General features: G+C 51.7%; 1 protein-coding gene across 4 annotated transcripts in view; it reads left to right on the top strand.

The window, feature by feature from the left end:
* Positions 1 to 1,724: 1,724 nt before the first annotated feature.
* LOC308063845 (ankyrin repeat and fibronectin type-III domain-containing protein 1-like) overlaps positions 1,725 to 26,971 on the top strand; it is a 221,494-nt gene continuing 196,247 nt past the window's right edge. For all 4 annotated transcript variants that reach the window (XM_080387343.1, XM_080387341.1, XM_080387342.1 and 1 more), the window contains exon 1: positions 1,725 to 14,347. In XM_080387343.1, the coding sequence (XP_080243469.1) occupies positions 14,274 to 14,347 (74 nt within the window). In that variant the 5' untranslated portion in view covers positions 1,725 to 14,273. The remainder of the gene's footprint in view (positions 14,348 to 26,971) is intronic.

The raw sequence follows: 26,971 nt of genomic DNA, 5'->3' as shown, positions 1-26,971 counted from the left end.
GCCACCAGCCAGACACATGAGAGGTACGTGTGTGGGCACCACTCCCTCAAGCTCCACCAGCCAGCTCTCCCGTGGAGCCTGGCCCAGGTGCTCTCTGGGTGCTGGGCTGCCCCTGGAGAGAGACTTGTATGTGCTGGTGGTGCTTGGGAGAACAGCACCCTTTGTCCCATGGGCTTGGTGCCCCTGCAGGGCTCAGCTCTGCTTTTCTTACTGATGGCGCTCAGGCACTTGGAAGAAGGGGCTTCTAGGTATTGGAAAGGGGGTTGTGTGATAGAGGGCAAAGGGTAGGCTGCATGGTCATCTTTGGACTGTTGAGGATGGAGAAGTCAGTTATGGGGTCACCTAAGGACTGGTTTGGGGGCTCCATCAGCAATCTGAAAACAGGAGTGAACAGTGACCTGATCTGGGCTTACAAAATTGTGAAGGTGGTGAGTCAGATGAAGGTACAGCTGCTGCTTTTCTCATCTCTCAATACTAAAATGAGAAAGTGGCAGTGAAACTAGTGGATAGTTAATTGAAAGAAGATGAAGGAAGGTGCCGCTTCACTGAGCAGGTAGTGAATGTGTGGAGCTTGGTGCTGCGGGAGCCTGTGGAGGCAGATGGCTCGTGTGAAAGGCACTGTGCAGATTCTTGGCCAGCAGGTCTATAGATGGATCCAGAAAGGACTTGTCCAGGATATACCCACTGACATTGCTGGGAGAGTCCAAGGGAATGGACGATGGGGTGCCCAGCCTCCTGCGCTCTCCCTAAACAGCCTGTTTGGAGAAGGTCAGGGCAGAACAGAGAGAAGCCAGGTGTTTCTGATAGTCTATGTGGGGTGCTGAAGCCTGCTAGGGGATGCCCCAATATGCCCAGTGCAAGAACTTGTACAGTCTTTCTTGAACTCTGCCCAGCTGTAAGATGTGTCTGTGGGCACTGCCAGGCTAAACTTTCTCTACTCTGATAAGGTTTTCCTCCGGTAAGGGCTCTCGGTTGTAGGCTGTAGATTGGATGTCTCTACTTATTGAATGAAAGTACTGGGCTGCAGCAGGTTTCACTCGAGGTATGCAAAGGTGCTTTGGGAGCCCAGACCTCCCTCCAGCGAGCAGCCTCTCTCTTCCCAAGGCCAAGGGGACCTGTGCAGGGGGCTGCTGGTGGTCCCTACCACATAGGCCTTTACCCATCCCAGGACTAAGGTTGGCAGAGTGTTGAAGCACAGGAGAGGAGGTTAGGGGAACAGTAGGAGATCAGGCCCAGGAGGAACGATGCTGTTTACACTGGTTGTGTTGCAAGTCAGTGATTCGTTGCCAGCTTTAATGGTTGAGCAAAGCATGTTTACTCAGCTTGTTTGGATGATAACAACTGCTGGATAAGAAACTGTCAGATGGGAATCAATTAGAGGCTTCAGCTCTTCAGTGAAAGATCCTATTTGACATCTGATGCCCTGTGAAACTGAGTAAGGACAATGCTGCTATTTGTACGGCTTTTTTCCGGTCCCTTCCCTTCTTCCCCATCATCTTTGCTCTAATATTAGAGCTTTGACCCTCTGTGTGTTGCTCCCAAGGCAAGCACTGACACCAACCCTTTCACGTCGTTCTGTGAAGAGATCTTTGTGTTTGCTAGAGGGGTGTGTGTGGGGGTGGGACAGCAGTGCTGGCAGGGTGTTACATCCCTCTTCCCTTCTCTCACTGCGGATGAGGCAGTGATTGCAGAAGGCTGACTTTCTGCTGGGGAGAGCCCAGTGGAGTCGGAGGGGTGGTGCCTGGGGGCTGGCTGCTGTTTTAGCTCTGGTTCTGCTGCTTTGGGTGGTGTTGTGGCCTTTTACTCCTCTCTACTTGGTTCCTTGGTATGTTCAATGGTGACATGACTTCACCTGCTTCTGCTGGGAGCCACCTTGTCACAAGAGCAGATGAAGTAATCTTCCTGTATGATGATGGTCCCTGGCAGCGTATGCATGGTGTGAAGAGGTGGGAGAGGGTGCAGAAGAGCAGAGGGTGGGTCTGATGGTTATTACAAGAACTCCCTGCTGTCCTGGAGGCCCTGTAAGGCTTGTGTTAGGGGAGAGTCACTGTGAGTCTGTGTTACCATGACATCTCCTTGCCTACGACTCAGCCAACGCTGCCCAAGTTGCCAGCAAGTGAGTCAGCAGGCAGTGACTCAATAAGGTCACTGGACTGTATTTACCCTCCAGGCAGAGAGATTCCTGGTTGCATTTGTGATACAACTTGCTTAAAAGCCTCTTCATTAAGTGGTGATGCTTACACCCTTCCCCCAGGCCTCTGGGTTTGGGTACTGGCAGGCTGCCACTGCTGGAGCAGTGTTCAGTGGGGTTCCCAGGACTGTAGCTCTCAGAAAGAAAAGCATGTGTGAACCTGTCCTCTGTCCTGGAGAAATGCCTCATCTTAAACTGTGAGCATCCATGCAGAAACATGATGCTGTGGAGGAGGGGTTTGGAGTGGGCTTGTCTCTGTCTCGTGTTGGTACCACATGAACTGCATTAAAGAGCATTTCCCTTGAATGCACACAGTCTTGAACACAAATGTTCTTGTGATGAAAAACTTTTTAGTGAGGTAAAATAATTTGCTTTTCTTACCTTGGGACTTAATTTTGAGGCTGGCTTGAGGCTCACAGAACACACGCTTGATCTTATCTTGGCTTCTTTATCTCCTTTTCCTCATTTTAATGACAACGCAAAAAAGATTTTCAACTACTTTTGACTGTTGGCTTTCTAGATATGCTTCAGTGGAGGTGCAAAATCCAGTAGGAACTTCTTAGGCATGTAGGTTGTTCTGTAGCACATATGGAGCTGTGGTGGTGTCCCTCATACATCCCTTATAAACAACTTTTAGGTTGGAAGGGTCTTTGGTCTACAAGCTGAAACATGCTCTTCTAGTAGGGGTGTGCTGTTAGGTTTGGCAGAACTGGGGAGGTCAAAGCCAACCCTGCCTTCTCCATGCCTGCCTGCCTTGCTGGGCTCTTCCTTCATCCCCCTGAGCACCAGCAAGGTCTCTGTTCCTGGAGCTGTCTGCCCCGCTGCTGGCACATCACTAGGCAGCGTGTCCACCCTGCTGAGCCTTAGTGCCAGGCACAAGCACTTGTGCAGCTTGGCTCTCTGCAGCACATGGATGTGTGCTTGCAAGAGAAGAGGGGCAGGTGAGCATGCTTCAGAACAGGTCCTGTGCTGGTAGAAATGAGCTGTTGATGGCAGGCAAAGAATGGCTGGAAGTTCTGGGGCTCAAAACCAGCAGAGCTGACTTGCTTTGCAGTGGTCCGGCCCCTTCACAGTATGGCTGGAGCTGGTGAATCTTTATAGGTAGAGCACCTGGGAGAGGCAGCAGGACCCTGCTTGGCTGGGCCACTCACATCACCCCTCTGTGCCCTGCTCTGCCCAGACCAGGAGACCTGCCCTACCCTCAGTGTGGGCAGAGAGGGGCCAGCGATGAGCTGGGCCTGTGGGGCAGGCTGCTTGTGGGTCAGAAAGTATAAAAGTGTTTGTACCACTTTTCCCTCCTCCCCTGAATTTGAACAAGGCTGTCCCTGTACAGGAATGTGGATACCTGGCCAGGCAATAATTAACTGGGACAGGTATCCTAGTAATTACCTCTCCTGGGTGCTGTTATGCTGCCTGCACATAGCTTAATGTGTGGGGCAGGAGGGGTGAGGGCTGGGTTTTGCCCTCCTCCGTGTTTTCCAGGGAATGCCGAGGGTGTCCTGGCAGTGAAGGTGGGTGCGCACTGTCTCTGGGTGCTGTGGTTTGTGAGGCAGCCACTCTGCTCTCTTTCCTGGTCTGCCGGGAGCAGGCAGTGCTTTTGGAGAGGATGTCTGCCACGGGGTGATAGATGTCCCACAGGAGTGCTGGCTGTTCTTGCTCTCTTGGCTCATCCCAGGGAGCTGGGTGAGGAATGGAGGGGTGGGAGGGCAGCTGAGGGGTCACATGGCCTTGTTGCATGGCATGGTTGTGAAGCTTTTCTGCTCCAGATGTGCACCCCGAAGCAGAGCAGTGCTTGCCTGTGCCTGGAGGGGTTTGGAAGGTGGGATCTTTCTAGGGAGAACGCGTCTGCTCCAGCACTGGTGGCTGTGGGAGGATGTTGGGCTGGTGGGACAGCCAAGACCTGCCTTGGCAGCACTGCCCACACCCAGCCCTGCCCCGGCGTGCTGTCCCTGCCTCCCTGGCTGCTGGGAGCCACGGCAGTGCTGATAGCTTTGGCAAGTTTATACTGTTGGTTTTGCCTCTAACGCCAACATGAGGAAGCACAACTGAAATGAATTAAGATGATGACTGGAGGAAAGCCAAAGCCTTTCCACAGCTCCTGCTGGAGTCACTCGCATGGGAATGCTTAAGGTGTGGTGTCCCTGTTGTGCCTCAGTCGGCTCTGGGCCACCAGTCAGGCCGAGATGGGTGCTGACAAGATTCCCCTGGGCTCCCAAGTGATGTGCCTGGAGTAAATCAATCCACAGACTTGTAAAATTGTAATTGCAGAACTTTTGCATTGCAGTTTATTCTGGCACAACTGAGAGATAAGTGTCATAGAAGTTTACAGCCATAATAAATGGGTCCTCCTGTAAGGACAGAGTTGTTCTTTCACACCGCTGCTGGTCGGTTTTTAACTGGGATGTTAAAAAACATGGGTTTTCTTTAGCAAAGGTTACAGTCTGCTTTAAAGCTCCTGGTTAACATCATCTCTGCTCCTGCCAGCTCTCAGCCTGGCCCTGGCTGCCAGTGCATCCAGTCCAGGCTGGCAGCGGTCCCAGAAGCACAGGCACGGCCAGGTCACGTCCCTGCGTTAGTCCCCCCGTGCCACGGCTGCTGTTTGGTTTGGCCCCGGCTCCGTGCCCAGCAGTGCTTCCCAGGCTCCAGGCTTTCTGTAGCGAGCGTGTGTGCTTTGCTGGGGATGAGCAAAGGTGAAAGCTGGCTGGCTGGGCACGCAGGGCTTGTGGCTTGCCTGGCTTTCACCCTCTGCTCAGCCCTGGATGGCTCCTGGAGCTTGCCCTTCTGCAGGGGAGGATGCTGGATGCTTGTTACTCAAACAGCCTGTCTCTCTTGCCCACAAATTTTACTGGTGTGGCTTGGTTTTCTGGCTCATAGGTGAACTAATGAGCAGCAAAGCTATTTTCCTCTCTTCTTGGTATGTCTTAGAGTTGCTTCGTGGATTTGATTGTGGGGTTTTTGCGTGGTGTGAAATGGCAGCAGGTCACCAGAGCTGATGTGCAGCCTTCAAGAGCTGCTGAGAAGAGGCAGTGGTTGGATGGCTGAGGAAAATGAGCCATTCTGTGTTAGACCCAGCTGCTGGTAGAAAAATGCTGAAGGAGACAAGGGGGAGGCTGCACACTGCTGAGTCCTCCGTCTGTGATGGAGTGCGTTGTCTGAAGCAGCAGGGATGGTGATGGAGAGCCTGGGGCAGGGAGAATTGCAGAGGGCAGTGCCAGCCTGGGCTGGGGAAGGCAGTGGCTTGCACCCTGTGGAGACCCCACAGTCACTGCCTGACACATGTCTGCACATGATGTCTTTAATCATGATTTTTTTGAACTCTGGTACTCATAAATTGTTATGTCTGCAGTTGTGGAGGCCTGCTGGGCTTTTTGGGGACTGAGCTGTGTTTGGAGAGGGGAGACTCCCCTTCCCCCAGCTGTGCTGAGCTGCAGGAGCATCACACAGTGCCCTGTTTGCTCTGAGGACTGCATCCAGTCTCAGGTCACTGTCACTGTTCTGGGGAGGGCGGTGTGGAAACAACCAAGCAAACACATTATGTGTAACTTGGTAGCCAGGAATTGAATGGTTTGGGAGTTAAGGGCATTTTTATCAGCAGGCTTTGCTGTGTGAATTCACAGGCCGGCTTATTATGCAGGGCTGTGTTGGTTTGCTTGTCCAGTGGTGGTTTTGCGCTTAATTACTCTCCAGGGGTAATCGGGCCCTGGGGAGGATGTTTGCAATGATGACCCCTTTTCCTTTGCTTTTTATTTTTTTCTTATTTTTTCTTTCCCCTTTGGAACTGCTGTAATGGAGCTGGGGCTCTGTCAAACCGATTATCTTTTAATGCATTTGTCCATATGCAAGGTGGAGAGCAGGGGCCCATCCTGCGTGCTGGTGTGCAGCAGAGCACATGGCTGGGGGAGCTCTGGGTTGCCAAAGGGGGCTGGCAGCCGTGCTCCACTTGTCTCCTGCCCCTCTGAGTTGCTCCTTGCCTTTGGGATGGATAACTCCCATCTCCCAGGAGCCCAGCTGCTCCTTGCATGTGCCTGAGGGGTGAAGTGTCCTTAGCAGCCTGATGAAATATCCCGTGGTGCTTTCCTCCCTCAGAGGAGGGTTGGAGCACTCAGATGGGGAAAACAAATGTCTCCTTTTTTTTTCTTCTTTTCTTTTCTATAAACACTGTGGTTTTTGGAGCGGACAGGTTAAAGAAATGGTGTTAATAAGGGTGTAGTGGGTAGTGCTCTGGGTAGTGATGTCAGTTGCAGCAGGGTTTAGCTTAGATGAGCAGCTTTATAAATCAGGGAGGCTATTTGAAGCTTTGGATCATTAATACTGGATTTGCTCTTTGTGCAGGTCAAAAAAAATAAGATAGTTGTGTTTGTGTCTCATTACCCTGCAGTTTTGTACAGCAGCTCCATGGTAAAGGAAGAACCTGAACAAACAATTGGCAAAGTAGTAAGATACTTAGATTACGACAGCTGCCGGGTGAGGAAGTTTGTGCTTGCTTTTAATCAGTGATGTTGGCTGTGTGGGGCTGGTCAGGGCTTGGCCTCATCAGGCAGCTAACGCTGCCTGCCATGGGACTTGTCAAGAGGCAATATTTAGAAGCAAAAAAGTAAGATACACATCCATATCTCAATCTTCCTTTTTTAATATGTATTTTATGTGTTAAAAAGACCACTGCCCTGGCTTTCCTCATGCTTTGGTGCTTCATTAAGGGGAGTGATGTGGCTTAGACAGAGGTTTCCTGTGCTTTGGGCAATGTCCTCCTTCTCTGACCTGCAGCAGAGGGGAAAGCCATTAGCTTGGCACAGGCAGGAACCCAGGGTGGGTAATTCTCACCATTGCCCCTGTGAGCAGCCTTCCCTATCCAAAGGTCTGTGGGACACCCACCACTTCTTTGGGACTGCTCTGGTCTCAAGGGAAGCTCCCAGAGGTTTGGGAAGAGGTCCCACAACTTGATCCTACCAGAGAAGTCTCTCTGACACAGCAGAAATGAAAACAAAGAGCTCTTCTTCATGTTTACTTTTATTTTTAGAAGACAATAAGTGAGCGGACCGAGCTGCAGGCGGAAATGGTGTCTCTGAAGTTCAGGCTCCCCCTCCACCCTCGTCAGGAAGTGCATGCTGCACGTGCGCCTGGCTGGGATGTTTGTAGACAAAGAGTTTCTTGATGCTTTTTTTTTTTCCCTCCCCCCCCCCCCCCCCCCAGTTCCCTTGCCCATAGGCAAAGAGGATTTGGTTGCTGACATGCTGGAGTCTTGCACGGAGCTGGGCTCTGAGTGCTGGGGGAACACAGCTGTGCCAGGCTGTGTCTGTTAGCAGCCATTTGCGTTGGGTGGGGGCAGAGCTTCCTGAGTTTTCTGTTTTCTTGGATTGGGGAATTAAATCATTACTGATGTGGTGCTGGTGGTGAAGAGAACAGGAGGCTGAGGTGGCTCGTGGGTCCCTCCATCAGGCTGTCCTTCTTCTGTGCGACTGACTTGGACGAAGCTTGTGCTTCCCAGCTCTGCTGCAGCCTGGCTTGGTGGCCTGCAGGTCCCCTGGTGCAGAATGAGTACGTAGCCCTGTTTTTTTTGCTCCTTCACTGTGTGCCCTTTGGGGTGCCAGCGTGTCCCTGGTGAGCTCTGTCACAGTGTGTTGTGGCGATGGATGTTTGTGTGTGGCTCATTTGTGCCTGCTTTGGCCAGAAATCACTGCTGGCTGCTGAGATGCCCCTTTTCTCCTTTCACCAAAAAGAGATGCTGTAAGAGACCAAACTGAAAACCGATGAGTGTTTTTCTCCTGGTCATGCTGGCGTAATGGGGATGGGGTTGGACCTGGGTTTGTGCTTGTTGGGCAGATCGCCCAGCCGGCTCTGCAAGAACCATGCACTCTGTCAGTGAACCCTGCTCTGCCCCGGGACACACAGCTTCCCGGGTGCCTTGTTCAGGGCTGTGAGTTACAGTGCTTGCTTTCCTTGGGGGCTGTAGTTTTCTCTCTGTGGTGTCTTCTATTTCTAGGTTGTGGGCAGGTCTGAAGTGCCAGATGCCCTAATGATGGGCAGATGCTCCTTGCAGCCACTGTGACTGAGTGCAGGGGCCATGTTCTGCCGTGGTGCTGGGGACAGGGCTGTTGCCAGAGCCATGGCTAGGAAGTGGACAGAGAGAATTTATGTTCATGCACAAAACAGCATGCAAAGGCTCTGTTATACAGCTGTGACTGTTCTAGCACGGCACAGTGATCTGGCTGCCCTGAAGACCTCCAGGTGAGGTACTCCAGAATGAGTATGTAGCCCTGTTTCTTTTGCTCCTTCACTGTGTGCCCCTTGGGGTGCCAGGGTGTCCCTGGTGAGCTGTGGGGCTCTGCCTCCAGCTGAGGTCTGCAGCCCCTGGAGCCAGCTGTCAAAAGGAAAGGGCTGCCCACCTTTGCGAGGGGGAGGCAGGCATGTCTGCCACCTGGGAATGAAATGGAAAAGCTACTGCTGTTTTGGGGAGGCAGCAATGCAGTCCTGCCTGCCTGCCTCTGCCTGGGGTGTGACTGACAGCACATCCTCATCGTAGTAGACTGCTGAGTGCCTGGGATGGCCCGTTCCTGCCCTGCCTTGCCCAGGGAGCGCCTGTATCTTGCTTTAATGAGTATCTTCCCATCCCCTCAAGCTGGAAGGGAAGGGAGCAGCTTGTTTCTGAGCACTTGCCAATCCTAATAGCATTTTGCATGGGCTTTGTGGTGATCCCAGTTCCTGAGGGGTGACAGCATGGAGGGGAAGCTGGAGAAGAGCAGGGCTGGAGGGTGTCAGGCAGCCCTTGCCTGATGCCGACCCTGGCTATCAGCTGCCACCTGAGCTCCTCCAAACACCTTTGCCTCCAAGGGATGCGGGGTTAATTCCTTTTTCTTGGACTTTGGCTTGGGATCCCCTGTGCTGGCATAGCAGGTCCTGCTGGTCTGGTGCTGCCTGCTCTGTTCTTGGGGAGTGTAACCCATAGTGATCAGCAGCTTTCTCAAACCAAAGCACCCTTTGCTCATACCCTGGGGAGCAAAGCCCAGCCTAAGGGGGAAGCGCTTTAAAGGGTGCAAGTGCATTGCTGTCTGGCTGATGTTTTGCCTTTCTGCTGTGGGTATTAAACGGGATGTTGTGTTGTGCAGTCCCATGAGTAGTGTGTCCCTGTCTCTCCATATGGACAAGTGCATCTCTGCTCCCTCTCTGACTTGGGGGGGACTCTATAACCAGCCACAGTCCTCATCTGCTTGATCCCCACCTCGAGCTGGCCTGTGGCTGTGGTAAGAGTTTATGGCATTGCTCTTATGCCATGTGAGGTGTTCACCTAAGTTTCTCCTTATTTTGCTTTAATCCTTGTCTTTCCCAGCTGCCTGCTATTGGAAAGGGTAAGGGCATTTGACAGCTTGGGTGGCCCCTTCAAGGGCTGCAGGGCTGTGCAGTGCGTGGGACATCAACCCTGTCCCTGCCCAGGGGCATGGGGCCGCTTTGCTGGCTCTGTTAGCATGGGAGGTGGGGTTTCCCCTTGCACCTGATGTGGCATGAAGCTTTCCCTTCTTAAGTGGCTTCCACCAGCAAAGGGGTGGGTGGTTGTGGGGGGGCAGGCAAGACGAGCTTGGCCAGTGTGCTGCTGGGGGTGGAAAGCCCTGCCCTGTGCCAGCTCCTGCCAGCTGGTCTGGGGCAGACTGGTTGCAACGGCTGGCTTGGCTGTTCCTTCCTGTTCCCGAGTATGAATTGGTGTGTAAATGCCTGAGCAGCGAATGCGTAACTCTTGCTTCCTTCTCATTAAGGTGCTGGTTTGGTGGCACATGCAATAGTCAAGGGCACAAAACTCTTTCAGTGGCTATGAATTAAAAGCAAGAGCAGAGAAACAAAACCAACCCAAGCTCCCAGGAATTCCTGAATGGTCTGTATTTGTTCTTGACAAAATGGGATTTTCTTTTCTTTGAAGGAACCTCCTGAAGCTGTTTATTTCCGCACTCTTCTTGGCTGTGACTATTTTATGCAAAGAAGTCAAAATCATTAATGTGAAAGTAAATGGTTGCTAGGCCAATGATCCTCATTCTGCAAATATTGCATGAGATTTGCCTAAAAATGTAGTGACTTGAAACTGTGTGAGTTAAGCTTTCTTTTGAGAGAAGACAAGTGTGAATGTTTCTGTAAGGCATCTTGTGTGGGCTGTGGGTTTGCATCTCTGGCCATTGGTGCTAATGTCCTGGTGTATGAAATAATCCTCCTCTAGGAAACGACTGCTGTAAGACCACGGGGCCAAACCGGCAACAAGTATTCTTTTGGTCCTGTGCACGTCCAGAGTGTTTTACTTGTCTAATCACAAGATTTCCCAGGTCCTGTGGCAGCGTTGGGAAGTGGAAAGAGTAACTTGGGTTTTGTCGTACTGGAGCTTTGCTGCTGTTTGGCTCCTTCATGCAGTGGCAGTGTGCTGGTGGCAAAAGAGAGCCTTTCCCAAGGTCAGTTTGTGCTTAAGCATTCTCTCTGCAGAGGGGAGAAGCCAGTTGGCTCTCAGGAGTCAGAAGTGTGGGGGCTTGTAGCTCCTTGAATGCATCCTCCTCCAGCTCCTGGAGGGGAGAGGAGAGTCCTCTTGGCCCCCAGCACCATGGTTGCTCACTAGGCTGTGCCTGAACGAGTTCCTGAGAGCAAACCCACAGCCAGAGATGCTGAAACATGCTCTTGGCAAAATGAGAAGCAGCATCCCACCACAAGCTCCTTCTGGGTCTGACCATAAAGGGTAAAAGCATTTTATCTCTGCCCAGTGAGAATTTCAATTGTAGTGTCCAGGCAGTGGAGGAGATGTGTTTTTGTGATAAAACTGGGCTTTGCATGGACTGGGGAGGAGGGCCAAGAACCTCTCCTTCCAGCCCCCAGGTGGTACACTTACCTGCCCACAGCCACAGGTGGGTTTTGAAGTGTTCAGCACCCGTAGAAGCCTGATGCATAGGTAGGGGGTCAGCTGCTCATGCTGTGGCAGAGCACCCTGTGTGTCTGTGTCACTGTGTGTGCGGCAGCAGTCAGGGGTTTGGCCCTCAGGTGGCTCCTCTTGGGGTTCCAGGATAGAACAGAGCTCATGAGCACAAACTGAAACACAGGGAATTGCACTTAAACACCAAAAATGCTCTTTTACTGGATGAGGCTGCCTAGAGAAGTCGTGGGGTCTCCAGCCTTGGAGATACTCAAAACTCCAGCAGATGCCGTCCTGCGCAGCCTGCTGTAGCTAGCCCTGCTTGAGCAGGGGCTTGAACTGGGTGATCTCCAGAGGTTCCTGCCACTCTCAGCTGTACTATGATCTTTATTCCTGAAACACCAGATGAAGCTGGTTCCTTTGGCTGCCACTGTTTAAGGAGTATCTCCAGCTTTCCTCACCTCTTGTTCTTTCTTCTTTGCCTGAGGTGGGAACTGAGGCTGTAACGGCTCAGCAGCCCAGGTCCCCAGTGTCTGCTGTAGCTGGTGCATGGGACATAGGTGGTGATGTGATGGGAAACTTTCTTCTCTGCAGTGAGAGTGGCTGGATGAAGCTCTGCCTGGAGGAGCCTGGCAAGAGGGAGGGACTGTCACAGGGCACCCAGTTCCCTTCACTGCTGTTCTCTGCCTTACAGCCCTCCCTCCCTCCCTGGCTGTCAGAGCAGCACAGGTAGGAGAGCAGAGCAGCTGGGAGAGAAGTGATAGCCAGTCTTCTCTTTGGTCCTTGTCAGGATGTCCTTAATGGCAATGGGTGTTAGATGTGTAGTCTCATCCCATTTGCTGTACTCTTTACCTGCATTTTCCCTCTTAGATTCTCTGCCATCTGCTTGACTTGAATATGAAGTAGTTCTCTTTCAGACTTTCTTCTTTGTAAAAAATTTGCTGCTTCCCCTGTACCTTGCGAGGCCAGGGATGCCCTAGCTTTGGTTTAGCTTTCCAGGCAAACCAGGGAAGAGCATCCCTTGGCTGAGAGGGTTTAGAAAGTAAAGAGGGGAGACAGTTTTGTAATTTAAATACCTAACCCTGTCCTGCATTCTGGATGCCAGTTGTAGTGCTGCTGTGTTGTGAGGATGACCAGGAGAGGCACGTGTGACACTTTTCTGTAGGTCATTTTAAGGTAAATCTAAGAGCTGCTCCGCAGGCTTGACTTTCCAGTACCTAATTTGCCCAAGTGATTCTTAATGTTGGGTAATGAACTGGAAGATTTTTACAGTACTTAAGGGCAAACCCCATTAGCTGTGTCATAAATAAATTTCCCTGGCATCTTTCCCCATGTCAGGCACAGCGATTAGAGCCTTAACTTGGCTGAGATTGCAGTCTCCGATCTACAAGCGGAAAAATATTTCTTAGCTGAAACTGGGGTTTCTAAGCTTCCACCTGACAATTGTCCTGGATTTTGCAAGATTTTGAGGGTAAAAAAAATCTGGCCAGATGCTTTCTGCTGCTTTAGCAGTCATGGCTGGAACAGGAGCAAGGAAGTGCAGTTCACTTGGTTGTGTGCATTAATACGAACTCAGAGGTGCAGTCCTGGCTTGGTGAGAACAGGTTTCCTGATTAGCAACTGTGACTGAGGATGTGGTTCAAATATTTCTTTTGCATCAGTGTCTAGCTCTAGTGAAGCAAAATAATGATTTGCAAATAATGTTCTCTGTGGTGTGTTTTGCTTTGAATATAAATGCTGAAGCAGACAGCAGTTACGCAGTGGAGACTAAATCCAGGCAGATATTTGTCTGAATTTCAGTGATGCTGAAGACTGGCAGCCACCTTTTTCTGTCTATCACAGGGTAAATTGGCAACAGGCAGCTTAGTGATATGCACATTAGGGCTTGGAGGCTAAAAGCAAAGGTGCTCTTAGCTGAAACAGGTGAAAATGGAGCAATGTTGTGATATGGCAGAAAAAGCACTGTGATGCCTTTTTAGTGGGGAAGTTTTTCCTCTATTATCCCTAATGGAGGAAGACTGTCTCTCCTGATAGCTTTTTGTACTTCCCTGTCCTCCATGGTTTTTGCTATTAATATGGCTGTGGAGATCAGCAGCGAGCATCCTCCCAGGCCTGGTGAGCAGGGAGCTTGTAGCTTGTCATGCCACGAGAGGGGTTGAGGGCTGTGCTGTGGGAGGGAGTCACGGCTCCCTCAAGGCTTGCGTGTGCCATGGTTCCCTGTGTGTTAGCTGCTCCCCTGGGGCACCAAAGGCTTCACCCAATGACAGTGTTTTCTGATGGTCTTACCCCATTTATTCCTTTTCCTTCCTATCTCCATGCTGTCCTCGGCAGCAGCAGGCTAGCCCAGAGCCAGGACAGCCTGTTATCGTGGTGTTTAGTGGGTTTTCTGCCCCTGTAGGGTAACCGACCTACACCAGTTTTCTGCTTCTGGTGGAGGGTTCCTTTTCCCCCAGTTCATACTTTCTTCTGCCTTGGCTTCTGGATGGGGCATCTAATCTCTCTTACCATACCAGCTTGCAGACTAATGAGAATAAATCCATGTAATGAACTAATGTCAGTGTGGCAGTCAGTAAATGCATCGGGTGTTCTTGCCAAGCCATGCATATTTACTGAGGTCAGGAGGAAGCACTAATACATTTTGGCTACTAGTGCTAAACAGCAGAGGAAGGATATATGAAAGCAAAAGCCCATAGTTCTTGCTCGCATATCTGCTTTTTACTGCCAAACAAAAAATTAGTGTAATCTGTTAGCTAATATAATGCATTATCAATCCAGTGACTGCTAATCATCTAGAAAGAGGAGAGCACATCCTAGTTCCATGTTAGAGGCACTGAGCAAATGAAGGAAGGTTTGCATCCTACAGAGTATGCTCTTACACCAGCGTGCCCAAGCTCGTGGCTGTTGAGATACCTTAAACTGAGGTCATTGCTCAGGCCTGAGGGATGAGATGAGCCAAAGGCACTGGGTGGGACTGTGATGGGCTGATGTCTCTATGGTTCTGGGTGCTGTTTGGGTGGGAAGCGCAACCATGCTGGGCATGTGGTAGTCCCTCTCTGCAGGGCTGAGGGTGTTGCTCACCTCTTGGTTATGTGCTGAAGATGCACTGGGCTCTGTCCGTCTCACTAACGGGCAGGGTCTTCATCTCTCTCTCCCTTCCAGCGGCACAGGGTGGCTAGCAGTGGTGGAGCGTGGAGGTTTGCATCACAGCGCATGATCTCTTGGCCGCCTGGAGCCTGGGAGGAGCTGCTGTGGACCCTGAGGGGAGGGATGGAGCTTGCTGAAGGGTGAGTCGGGGCTGTGCCATGCTCCCTGTCTTTCGCTCACTGAGGAAGAGGTGTGCTGGTGTCTGGGGAAGCAGAGTTGATGCCTGACCCTCCAACATCAGCGTTCGGCGTGCACAATGCTGATGTCTTTGTTACATTTTCATGTTGCAAAGTAAACCTCTGCCTGCAGAGAGAGGTTGTGCCTCCCCATGTGGGTAAGCAGTAAATGCCATGACTGAGGGCTTGCAGCCTTCCCCTGCTTTTCCCTGTTCTCATACAGTCCAACAAATACCTACCAGTACCACAACAGGTGCAGCAGTCATGGGTAGTGGGGGGTGCTGGGCAAGTGTTTTATTTTTTATTGGTGTAATGCAATGTGAACTAGCTGTGATTAAGGAAGGTGTGAATGACAGGGTTTGTACCAGTAGTGAAAACCTGGTATGTACGTACTGTCAAACCTGATACTTTCACTGTAGCAGTGGATAAATATTTGTATTTAATTTCAGTCCATTATGTCAGCTTTCCAGAATGAGTGCTGCGTAAAGAAAAAAACCTCTTTCTGATTCCCTTTATATTTGGTCTTGTTTTCCCATTAACTTGGAGGGAGGATTTGTCTTTTTCAGGGAGGTTCCCCTGGGAAGCATGTGCTGGGCTGAGCTGTCTTGGCTGTGCATAAGCTGTCGGTGGCCACTGCTAAATGCTTCTCACCTTAAGATCTGTACTGAGATCACTTGGGATCAGGATCACAGGGGTGTGGAGGTAAATGCAGCGCATGTGCTGGTTTGCACTGTGGGCTGCAGGCAGGAGGGCTGCTCTCATCCTGGAGCTGGGGAAGGGAGAAAACAGGAGAAAGCCTGTTGTTCTTGGGGGCTTTTTTTTTCTGCACATGGAAATCATTGCTGGCCTGGACATGAAGTTCAAGCACTGGGAAAGGACAGGATGGACCAGGTCAGAGGGCAGAAGTGCAGACCCTGCTTGGCTTATCCCTGGGTGGGGAATGCTTTTGAGCCCCCAGCTCTCTGCTGGTCTAGGGGCAAAAGAAATGCGGCTGGGATGTGTCAACCACTCTTGGCTCATTCTTCCTGTTGCTGTGAGTGGGTTTGTGGACTGGTGCTGCGTGCTGAGGGTCCCTGCGTGAGGTAGGACCTGCAGTGGGACCCTCAGATTGTCTTGTGAGTGGGGCAGGCAAGAGAAAGACAGCCTTGGAGACTGCCGCTGTCATCTGCACGTGGGTTAGAAACCTCCAAGTGGAAAGCAGCCAAAGCACAGACTCCAGTCATTGAGCTATCTAGTCTTTTCCCCAAAGCTAACTTTGCCTTGGCAGATACAAAGGCTGGTTTGTCTCCCCCGCATTGGCAGGGCTCGCCATCGGCTAACGTTGTCTTTGTCTGCCACAGGCTCGTGGAGCCACAGATGGGCTGGGGCGAGCAGCCTCTCAATGCTGGGATTGTTTGCAGCTGCCCCCACCTCGCCTGGGGGACAGGCAGGGTGTGCTTGCCATCCCCCCCCCTGCCCCAGCCTCGCTGCTGCCATGGGCTTGCTCTGGGTCCCCAGCACGCCAGGAGCCAGGCCATGCCCCAACAGCACAGACCGGTTGTGCTGGGTCCAGTCCGGCTGCCTGCCTGTCCCTGATGGTCCCTTGCTGCCACAGGGAGCTGCCTGCTGGGTGTCCACCTTCTCGGGGAGGAGGATTCATCCAAGGGGCCTGTGGTCCTGGTTGATTGGAGGTGCAGTAACCTCAGCCTTTGCTGTGTGCACTTTTTGCCACATGGGTGAGAGAAAGGGATGCTGGATATCCATGCTCCAGCAAGGCTTTGGTGCTTTTGCCATGGGACAGAGGGATGGAGCCCCTGGGGGAGTCTGTAGCCCACCAGCTGGAGGGACCAACCATCTGCACTGCTGCTCCTGAGCTCCATGCCCTCCTCTGGGCTCCATTTGTCCATGTCTGTCTTAAAGTGCGGAAGGAGACGTTGGAAAAAACAACCTGTGAGTAGTAAAGGGACAAGCTGGGGGTTCTGGAGCTGGGACAGGGTCTTGGTGGTGGATGTGGTACCTGTGTGCAGTCTGTCCTCTGAACACAAGTGTGGACTGCAGGGTGCTGGGCAGATTAAACTGGAGGACGAGATAAGGTGGTGTGAGGGAGAGCTTCTGAGCAGGCTGCCTGCAGAGGACATGGTCTTTGTGACTGGCACAAGAAGAGGTCGCACAAAGCAGCAGAGTAAGCAGTGGGTGCAGCATGGGCTTGGTTCCCTTGCCCAGTTCCTGCCACCCTCCCTCTGAGTCTGCTTGTGAACACTTCTCGGGGCTGGACCTGTTTCCCAGAGGTTGTAATAGTGGTGGTCAGGGTTGTTTTAACATGTGTGAGCAAGAGGGACAACAGCTTTCTATGGGATCCCTCCACCCCAGACTCTTGGCAGGAGCCTGGTCCCTCTGTATTTCCTTTCTACACGTCCTGGCTGCATGGGGATGGCTGTGGGGGTCCTGCAGCCATTGCTAGAGCCCTCTGCCCCCTCTTCCATCCTCCCACACTGGTGGTATTTCTGGCTGAACTTTTTAACCGAAAGGTGGGAAACTGCAAGTGCTGACCCTGTTCTCTGATCCCGCACGCAACCCCCTGCTTCCCAGATAGGGGTGGGAGGAGAGGAGGGCAGCACCACAGGGAACAGTGGGAGCAGGACACAGGCTGGTGCTGGGGGGGGTCCCTGTGGGACCCTGGGTGGGTTCCCCACAGTGCATGGGGTGGGAGACATGAGAGGGGAATGCGGCACCGTGCTCACCCAGCACCCCCTAGCTTTGGCACTCGCAGGAGTGGGGTGCACTGCTGGTGCTCCCTCACCTGTGCTGCTCAGCCCTCCCACCCTGTCCTGAGCCCTGGTACCATCCTTGCACCCCAGCTCTGTGCGTGTCCTTTCCACAGTCCCAGGTCTTTTTGGGTGGCCAAATACCTATATCTATCTCAGGGAAGATCCATTTTCCTAAATTATTTACTCATTTATTTTCACAAAGGTTGTCTCCTGGGAAGGACAGACCTAGAGCTGTGCAAGCACCAGATACAGCTTTTGGCAAAGGGAGCATCTGCCTCCCAGCACCTTGAGGCAGTTGTTGCTGTCTCTTGGCAGGACACCGAGACTGGAAACCTGTCTGCCCCTTGTGCTTCTGGGCACGGAGACAGACTGTGCCGCAGGAGTGGGCTTAGGGGCTTCACTGGGGGCTGGTCTTGCTTGCTGGTGCTGTGAAATGTGATGCTTCTGGGGCTTTTCCTGCTTGCTTCATCCCTGGGTTACAGGTTTGGGAAGAAGGGAAAAAAAGCCCTCTGCAGAAGATGGCAGTTAAGATGTCAAAGGCATTGAAGCAAGAGGGACATAACAAATATAATTGTCATAAGATGCTTTCCTCTCTGCTTTGGAAAATGAACTGTATGAGATGGAGAGAGATGCTTTGCACAAAAATTTGCTCTTTTGGTGATGTCAGAAGGCAGCTGTGGTGTCAGCCCTCATCAGGATGACAAGGTGTGATTCTCATCCAAACTCTTGCTTCGGAGGTGCTGGCCCTGGCTGCCTAGGTGAGGCAGGGCAGGGTGCTAATCCCTTGGAAATGAACAGGAGACAGCTCTAAAGCTCTTTTTTATTTCCAATATTTTCCACCTCCCAGCCCTTCTTGTAGTTCTGACCTAGAAATTCCTCACTGCATTTGCTGAGTTGGCTTAGTTAAAGACGTATTAATTTCTGAAGGATTAATTATTCAGTGAGTAAGGGGAGGGAGGGTGATGTCTGCTCCCAACTCTGCAGGCAAGCTGGGTGCCTGATGCCCTGGGGTGCCCGGCCAGGGGATGGATGCTGGCCCTTCCCTGGGGAGCCCTTACTGCAGCACTTGCCCTGGACTGGTCACATCTGCTGTGCAGGTGGCATATTGGGGAGCACATCATGATGCATTTCTCTGTGTTGCTCTGATCCTTTGCTTGTTTTCACTCTATTTAAGCAGGAAACTGAATGCTGACCTTTTGGTCTTCAAGTGACACGTTTTCAGCTTGTACTGTTGTTCTTCTTCCCTGGAAATCCTTGTGACTGATGTCCCCAAGGCCAATGTCAGCTGCCCCATTGCTAGCCTCCCTATTCGAGGTGGGCATCTCTGCCTTGGCCAGGGCTTGACCAGAGGGCCTTGGCTGTGGGGGTCTCTGGAGTCCCCTGGAGAAGGGCTGTCAGCAGTAGATCTGCAGAGATCTGATGGTAGTACTAGGGCTTGGAGGGCATCCTCAGCCTCTGTCCCTGTGGGGGGGGATGCTGCTGGCCCTCCCTGCAGGCGTGCATCCTGCTGTTTGGCTCATCTGGGGCCACTTTGGAGGAAGTGTGCAACAAGCTGCAGTTTGGGTAGTACTTATTCCTTTAAAGCCATGCTGTTGTGCTCAGGATAATTCCTCAGATGTGCAGTGACAGCAACTGTTTTTCAGGTTGCAAATAGCTACATGCCCTGGAGAGTGTATGAAGTGATGTATTTTTTTGATCTCACAGGCTCTTGATGCGCTGGTGAAAGTGGATTCCCTGTTTAACAGCAAAGCAAGAGCAGCTTGGCAGTTTTTCCTTTACGTGCTCTTCTGCTTTCCCTGCGGTGTTTTGGGAGGAAACACTGTTAAGAGGCTGGCAACTGCAGCGTGGCTGTGTCAGCCAGTGCAGTTAGTGCTTTTGGACCCAAGCTGCATCACTGTGGGTTTGCTGGGATGCTTGGCCCTCTGCTGCAGCTGTGGGGAGATGGGGGTGCAGTTCACAGCCTGGCTGGACTGGCTGCAGCTCTGCCATGAAGTGCCTGGAGTGAACGTGTGCTCCTCAGGAGAGGGCTTGCACAGAGTTATTTTGCTGCTGTCCCTCTGTGTTAAGGGGTTTGGCAGGAGGCAGTGTTTGTCCTGAACACCTTTGCACCTGTGACAGGAGGAGCCTGGGCCACTGTCAGGGTCCTGTAAACCTGCCTTGTTAGAAGGTAATACCCAAAACTTTTGTTTCCCTGACCTGTTGTGAACTGCCAGGTTTGCTGGTAGCGACCACAATGCTTTTTCTTTTTGCTTGTGTTTTGGCAGAATCATTGCAGTAAACAGCAAATTATTTCATTAATAACCTGCAAATAGCTGCTTGCCAGCTGAGCCATGGGATCTGTCTGTGCTCACTGAAGGGAGCTGCCAAAAAGCACCAGCTTTCAAAGCTGACAAGTGTAGCTAATAAATACTGTGGACAGAGCAGAAGCATGCAGCTGCTGCTGCTGGCTCCCTGGGCTGCAGTGACCCAGCTGCTGAAGCTCACCCCCAAAACAGGCTGTTTTCCCAAAACTGGCTCCCTTTGCAGGGTGCATGGGCAGAACGCTGCACTGTTGGGTAGGCACTGTGGCTTTGGGAAAGTGTTTTTTTGCTGGAACCGTGGCTGATGCTTTTAGTGGAAAACTACGGGAGCTAAGGAGTGCTCTGCCTGCAGCAGCCCTTTGTGAGCTTTGCAGGTGCTGGGTGGGGAAACCAGGGGGTGTCAGTAAGCAACTGCTGTCACCCTGATCCCCTAAAGGCTCCAGTGCAGTGCCACCAGCCAGCCTGTGTCTCCTGCACAGACTGCAGGAGCTGGCATTTCAAACTAAGTTGTCTTCTCAGGCTGCCACAGACATCTCTGTTTTCTACTTGTCCGACTTTACTCACCATTGGAGTTTGGAAATCTGTGGGCATCCTTGCTTTGATCAGAGCAGCTATGTATTTTAGCTTTTATTTTCTTCTGTAAGTCCTCCTTCAACTGGGTCCTGTGGGAGCTTCTACATAAGGTTTCAAGGGGGTGAGGCAGGGTTGGGAGAGTATGTGGATGGTTCAGCTTCACCCTTCAGTGGGCAGCTGGGAAGATGGAGTGGGGCAGCAGGGGGAAAATGTGAAGGACAGTCTGTGAAGCAAGGCCCTGTTGGTGCAACACCTCTGTCGCAGGTCACCATGCAGAACTGCCGTGCAAACTTTTCTGATTGAATGCACAGTTGTGTGTACCTTAATGCACATGCCACACTGCTGGGGTATGTTTATGTAATGGAGCTCATGGGCTGACCACGGGGAATGGTGCCATTTGGTTGCATGGCATGTTCCCAGAGCAAGGCTGAGACTGTGGAATGAACTTCCCAGCAGCGAAGGCATTGGAGGAAGTTGCTTCAAGGCGCATGCAGCATGTGGGAAGTAAACCCCACCAAAGCAGTTCCCTGCAGTGGGGTGTTACCCCACGGTAACATGCTTGCTGGGGGGAGGGTGGGGGAGCTCTGCAGAGAGGTGCCAGCCGCCTGCCCTGTGTGTTTGTGAAGGTTCCTGGATCTCTGTGGCATGGAGCCTGGCACAGCACCCAAACCAATGGATTCCCTTGGAAAGGAGTGGGAATTGGCAGCTGTGAGTCCAGAGAGCAGCACAGCAGTGCCAGGCGTGCAGGTGGCTGCTCTTTCATGGCTAATGCTGTGGGGCACACTCAGGACCTGGGAACTCTCCCCACATCTGTGGTCCACACTGAATGAGTTCAGGGGTCTCAGCTCAGGTTCCCTGGGAAAATTGTCTCCAGGTGCATCTTGCTGGGTGGGTGGTTTTGCTGTACAAAAGGGCTCTGTGGATACTGATGTGAGCTCTGGTACGTGAACTCTTTTCCCTGCATCTGTTTCCTTTGGTCAAGTCTGATGTTTTACTGATCAGACTCCATTGTGGTGAAGATGCTGAACACTCTGAGGGGATGTCAGAGCTGAATTTAATGTAACCAGTGCTGCTGTCTGCAGCACAATACTTCTGCTTAGAAAGAGGCACTTGCTACACCCTGAATAATGCTATATTAAACCATGCTTATCCACCAAAGGTAATAAGATGCTTTAGCATATGGTTTTCCTGTTGCTGTGACAGCCTGCACTCCAGTGCTGTTGGCCCTGGGTGAGGACCTGGGGTTAATGCCTGCTTGTGTATCAAGAGAAGCACTAACTAATACTTTGGGTTCCCAGAGTGCTGAGGTGCTGCCACCTCGGGGGAACACACACACGACCAACTGGGGTGCGTCCCTTTGCTCTTCTCTGGAAAGCAAGACCCTATGAGGTGTTGAAGGTCCCCTGCTGCTCCTGGCCCAGGGCTGTTTGCCCTGCTTCAGCAGCCTCCCAAACCCCTGGGTGCCAGTGGGAAACAGCGAGTGATTGCTGCCAAGCACTGTTTTACTTCTTTCCTTGGAAGCAGGGACTGTCTCGCTCTCCACAGGCACGGTATGGCTGTGTCTGCACATTTGCTTTACTGCTAATAGAGCTGCTGCTTTACCCATTGGTTCCTCTATCCAGAAAGGGCTCATGAGAGCAACTGCAGCTTTCCCTTTGCTCTACAGAGCCTATTTAGTTTGCACGTATTGCTGCAATGATTGCTGGATTTCATCAGATGAGAGGTGCATCTTTCTTAATAGCCTGTGTAATTTCTTCCAGAGGGACACATTGCATTAAATCTTTAATCCAGCAAGCTGCTAAGGGAGCACACTCAGACTCTGTGTGTTTGCTATTGATCTCTTATACAGCTCTAATACTACCCCAGAGGCTTTACCCTTTGGAGTAACTGGAGCTGGTGCAGTTGGAGCCTTTGGAGGGGAGCTGGGGTGGCATAGGGTTGTGTTGCTCCTTTGCTTTCTCCCTGTCCTTGGCTGTAATGCCATGTCCATTGGGTGTCAGGGAAGGCAGGTTGCTGTCTGTGCTCGGGTCACATCAGCTGGGGCCTGTGCAGTGTGAAATAAACTGCGTAGGAATTGAAATGTGGTGTTACAGGACTGCTACCAACACCCTGTTCCAGCAGGTCAGTTCTGCATTTGATTTCTTTTCTTCCTATCCTTAAAATCCCTGCTTGCTCCATTTTCTTAAGAGTTTCAGGGTTTCTGACTGTTGTTCTGAATAGCTTTTTTTAATTTTTTTTTTTTTTTTTTTTTAATAAAAGGCCTTTTGAAAATCAGCTGGTGTGTTGCTGAGCCTAATGCTGCCTGTGCTGCCCCCTGGGCAGGGTCCAGTGTGCCAGGGCAAGGAAGTCAGAGGGCTGTGCTGGTCCAGCTCACACTGCCCCATCCTACTTCTGAGAATTTGCTTTTATGTTGTGTTCTGCCACATGCCCTTGCTTGCTCTGACCTTTTCTTCCTTCCTCTCCCCTGTTTTCTGTCCTTGAAGCCTTCTCTGCAAGGCGGGAGTAATTTGGGAGGAAAGCCTCATTCATTTTTCATGCTCAACCACCAGTACAGCTGTTGACTGTGCTGGCAATTGCCTTTGATATACATTTACAGAGACAGTGACCTGTAAAAGAGTAAATCAAAGACTTGAAGCCAGTGCCTGGGGTGTACCTTAATAGGGTATAATCTCCCCTTCTGTTCCTCTGCAAATAGTAGGCAGATAACAAAGACACATCTGCAAATCGGGCAGAGTTCAGCCACCGGATGCAGCTTACCTGAGAGGAGGTGGTTGAGGATGGCTAGAATGTTTTCGGGCTTGGGGGGTTTGAAGAAGGCATATTGAGCCTGGACTTGCACGGCTTAGCTCCTGTAGCTGTAGTTCTGCATGAGGACTCTCTGTTGATGAATATGATCGTTTACATCTTTGGATTTTTTTTTTTAATTTTCCTGTTATTTACCTTTATTTGCATCTTGGTGCCTTGAAAAGGTCTTAGTTCTCAACATCTCTGTGTGTTCATGTGGCTGGGCTCTTGGGATGCCAGAACCCAGTCTGGGGCCAGAAAGCCCCTGTCCTTGACTCTGCTCCAGGGCAGAACTCACTGCTCACTTCTCGAGGGGATTCAGAGAGATTTGGGCCGTGACCAAACCTCAGAAGCAGTGGTATCCGATGCGGCAGATCAGCCCCACCAGTGATGTTTGGTACAGACATCAACACTCCAGTTCTCTGGGCTGATGAAGTGACTGTGATGTGAAAGCTGCTTAAATTGCCAGAGCTGCCCTATTATCGGTTAATCTTATTCCTGAGCCCTGTGGGGCTTCTTGTGCTGTTACAAGTGCATTCATCCATGAGTCTTTCACAGGTCTGGCTGCTCTGATCACAGCTCACATCTCCATGCATCTTGGCCAATATTGACCTGCCAGCAGACGTGTGCAGTTAAAACGTGGCCCATTTGATATCCTCTGGTACTTCCCACCTTCCTTGCTTGCTTTAAATTTTTCTGCTCCGTGCACTAGATGCAGAGTGACCTTTTAAAATATTTTTTCCTGGATGCACGTAAAGATTTTTTTTTTTCTTCTTCCTGAAAGCACATGTGGAGTGCCTGCTCTGCATCCCTGGGGGTGGCAGAAAAGATGCCAAGGTGTTTGCAGTGCACCGGGGAGGGCATGGGTTGCACTGAGGAGGACGTGGGTTGCACTGGCTGCAGGATGAGAAGATCCTTCCCTGGTACATCATTCCTGCTTTAACCTGCTGGAGTAGGGACCAGGAGGACGCCTTGCTCAGTGGCATTCCTGCATGGTTGCCCCATGGGCTGTGTGTAGCATCGATGAGACCAGCCCAGCTGGGTAGGGAGACCTTTCACAGCAGCAGCTGGTGGGACACCCTGCTACAAGCACCAAGCAAAAATCTAACCCTTGATCTTTTCAGCCCTGTCCCACTCTGTGGTCAAATCTCTTGTTAGCAAAGAGGCCCAGGGCACGGGATTGCCACTTGCCACTGCGGTGCCTGTCCTGCCATGGCCCCTGTAGCAGAGAGGAGCACATGCTTCACTACAAATGAAGGAAAAAACTGGGCTTTGTTTGGAAAACGAGTGGCTGGAAAGACACAGCTGAGTTGGAAACATCACCCAGCTTGGGCAGAGCCTGGAGATGTTAGAGTGAAAAAGTACCAGGTTGCTTCTTGTGACTTGAATGCTGCAGAGCGACACAGGGTGGCCAGTGGCCATCGTGGGTGCTGGTTGCCCACACTGTGTGGCCCTGCTTTGTTTGTGCTCCGCAACAGCGGATGCAAGGAAACCCTGAGGGTTTGCTAGGCATCCCAAACTGCTGCCCCAGGTGTCCTGTGGGGATGCTGCCTGGACCTGAGCCAAGGGCAGAGCTGCTGTGGGACCAGTCGAGATGAGCCACACGAGGCCACGCTGCACAAAGGACACCCGACTTTTGCTTTTAAACTGCGTCTACAGTGCCTCACAGAGGCACTTGCTCCTTCCACTGGAAGTGGAGACTGAAGTAAGTTTGAGGGTCTGACAATGGTTGCCACCATGATGTGACAAAAGGCTTAGTCCAGAGTGCAGAGTGCTACTGCCTGCAAGCTGGGGACCAAAGTGGAGGCATCCAGTATGGGGACAGCAGAAGATGCAGTGTGTAAGATGCAATCTTCCTTTTTTCCCCTCTTTTCTTGATGAGATGTCACAGCTGGGGATACCTCTTCTGTGCCCCTGAAGCAGGGGCAGCCCATCCTGCAGATGGGGAGCTGCTGGGGCCAGGGATAACCTTGCAGCAGGGGAGTAGCCCAAGAGACATTCTTGAGCTCCTCTTGGGAGGGAAAGCAGCACCTTGAGTTTTACCCCCAGGCCTATGGGAGAGGGCGTGATGTTCCCCCCACAGCTCTTCAGGTCACAACTTTGCATTGCACAGCGCCTGGTGGGTGCTGGGGAAAGGTCTGGATGCTTGTGCCCCTGGACCGAGCCACCTCCCTCCACCCCCCTCGTATCGGGTCCAGTGGCTGTGTGGCCGTGGGATGAGTCAGCTCGCTCTATGGCTGAGTGCTGAGGCAGTGTGGGTGGCCTGGGTTGTTTTTTCGTTGATGCCACATGGGCTCAGCTGACTCATCCCAGGTCCTAATGGCATGGTTTCTGCTGATGGTGTCTTGAGTTTTCTATTCCCAGGTGAGTGGCTGGAACCCAGGGTGTGACAGAGATGTCTGTCCCATCAGCCTGCCCAGGCACATCCCCAGGGTTTTCTTTCCCTCTGCCAGTAGCAGGGCAGCAGCAAGGTAAAGGTAGGAATAGAGCATCGGCTGGGAAGAGCTGATGTGGGCAGAGGGTGCAGGGTGCTGACGGGATCTTCCTCCCTCTCCTCGCCATTTCTCCTCAGCAGCAGAAACCTTGGTCACCCTATGTGTGGTTGCAGTGTTGGGCTTGGAGCAGGTGTTCGCAGCATGGGTGTACTATGAGCATGTGGAAGAGCGGCCTGGGAGCCCTGAGGCTCCTCAGGGCTCCTGCAGGCTGGCCTGATGTACTGGGAGACGGGGGACTTCCAGGGAGCCCAGCGTGTGGCTGCCCCACAGGGACACAGCTAGTCCCACCAGCTTCCAGGGCTGCAAGTATCACGGAGGTCCCAGGGGCTGAAAAAGCTGATGTCTGTCCCCTGAGCTGCTGTTTGATCAGAGGTCTTCCACCACTAACTGTATGGTGAGGATCTGAGCGGGGCAAGTGGTGACTTGGAGCTGTATGGGCAGTGGGGATCATCTCAGGTGAGGAGTCTCGATATGCGACTTCTCATTTTGGTGACATTGGCCATCTGTGTAATTGTCTTTGTTCTGCCCGATGGGGGCTTTAAATATTTTTGTTTATATTGTGAAGTATACGATGTGATCTGGTTTGTCAGTCTCTTTGTTTTACTGAAATAAGTTGAAATATTTGTTTTCCCTTGGGTGTTATTTGGGTTCTGTACTCTGTTTGGCAGTCCTAGAGGTTTTAATTTTACGACTAGCATTTTGGAAGTTTGAAAGGTTTGTTTTTACTTTGTTTTAATTAAATTGCTATAACCTGGGGGAAATCTTTTGGCTTAATTTAAATGGAAAGCCTTATGCTGCGTAAATCCAACATCCCCATCTATCTGACGATGGTGCTGTTCAGAGTTTTGACATGAAAAGTTAAAATTTGACTCCAGGCGTGAAAGTTTGCAATCATTGACTGCAGCAAGCACGGCCAGCTCTGTTGTAAGAGGATTACTTTAATCTATTGTTTGGGAAAGAAGCTGAGATTTTAATGGACTCTGTTTTGATGCAGAAATGGGATCATTACTGGGTGAGAGAAGCTGGAAGTAGAAATGTCCTTCTCTGACGTGTGTGGGTGCCTGTCATTGGACCCTTGGCTTGTGGCCACTGAGGATGACTGTGTCCCTCTGGGACATGCACCTGGCCCTGGGGAGCCTTGTGCCCCCCTGACGATGCTGTGCTTATTTGGTGAGTGGGGAAGATGCAAATTCCTGTGGGATCTGAGTGCTGCCTCCTCTGGGGCAGCCGTCCGCTGCTGGTTCACAAAGGTCTGGGCCAGTTTGGATCACAAAGCCCTGGGAAGGGGAGCTGCTCAGGACCATGCTGCCGTGTCTCTTCGATCAGGAGAAGGACTTTGTACAAAAGTCTGAGGGAAGCTCCAGGTCACGGATGAGTAATTTCCCAGCAGGGTGGTTGTATTTATCTGTAGTTTCAGAGCAGGCCACACAGAGTGCTTGAGGGGAGCAGGTCAGAGGCTCATTCTGCCCATTTTGGTGCTTATGAAGGTGCCCTCCCTTGCCTGGCAGTTAATGGCATTTTTGCCAGCTCCCTTTCCAGTCTGTGGCCACTATGTGCTACCTCCTTGCCCCGGCAAGCTCCCAGGAGGGCTCACCGCCCAGCCTGGCTTCGGCTTGGGCAGTCTCCATTAGTCACAGACATTTTAGGAAGCCACAAGCAAAGTGGCCAGGGCAGAGGAAGGCACGGTGA

Source organism: Falco punctatus (assembly GCF_963210335.1).
Source record: "Falco punctatus genome assembly, chromosome: 4".
Classification (NCBI taxonomy): domain Eukaryota; kingdom Metazoa; phylum Chordata; class Aves; order Falconiformes; family Falconidae; genus Falco; species Falco punctatus.
This window is presented reverse-complemented; position numbering and strand designations above follow the sequence as displayed.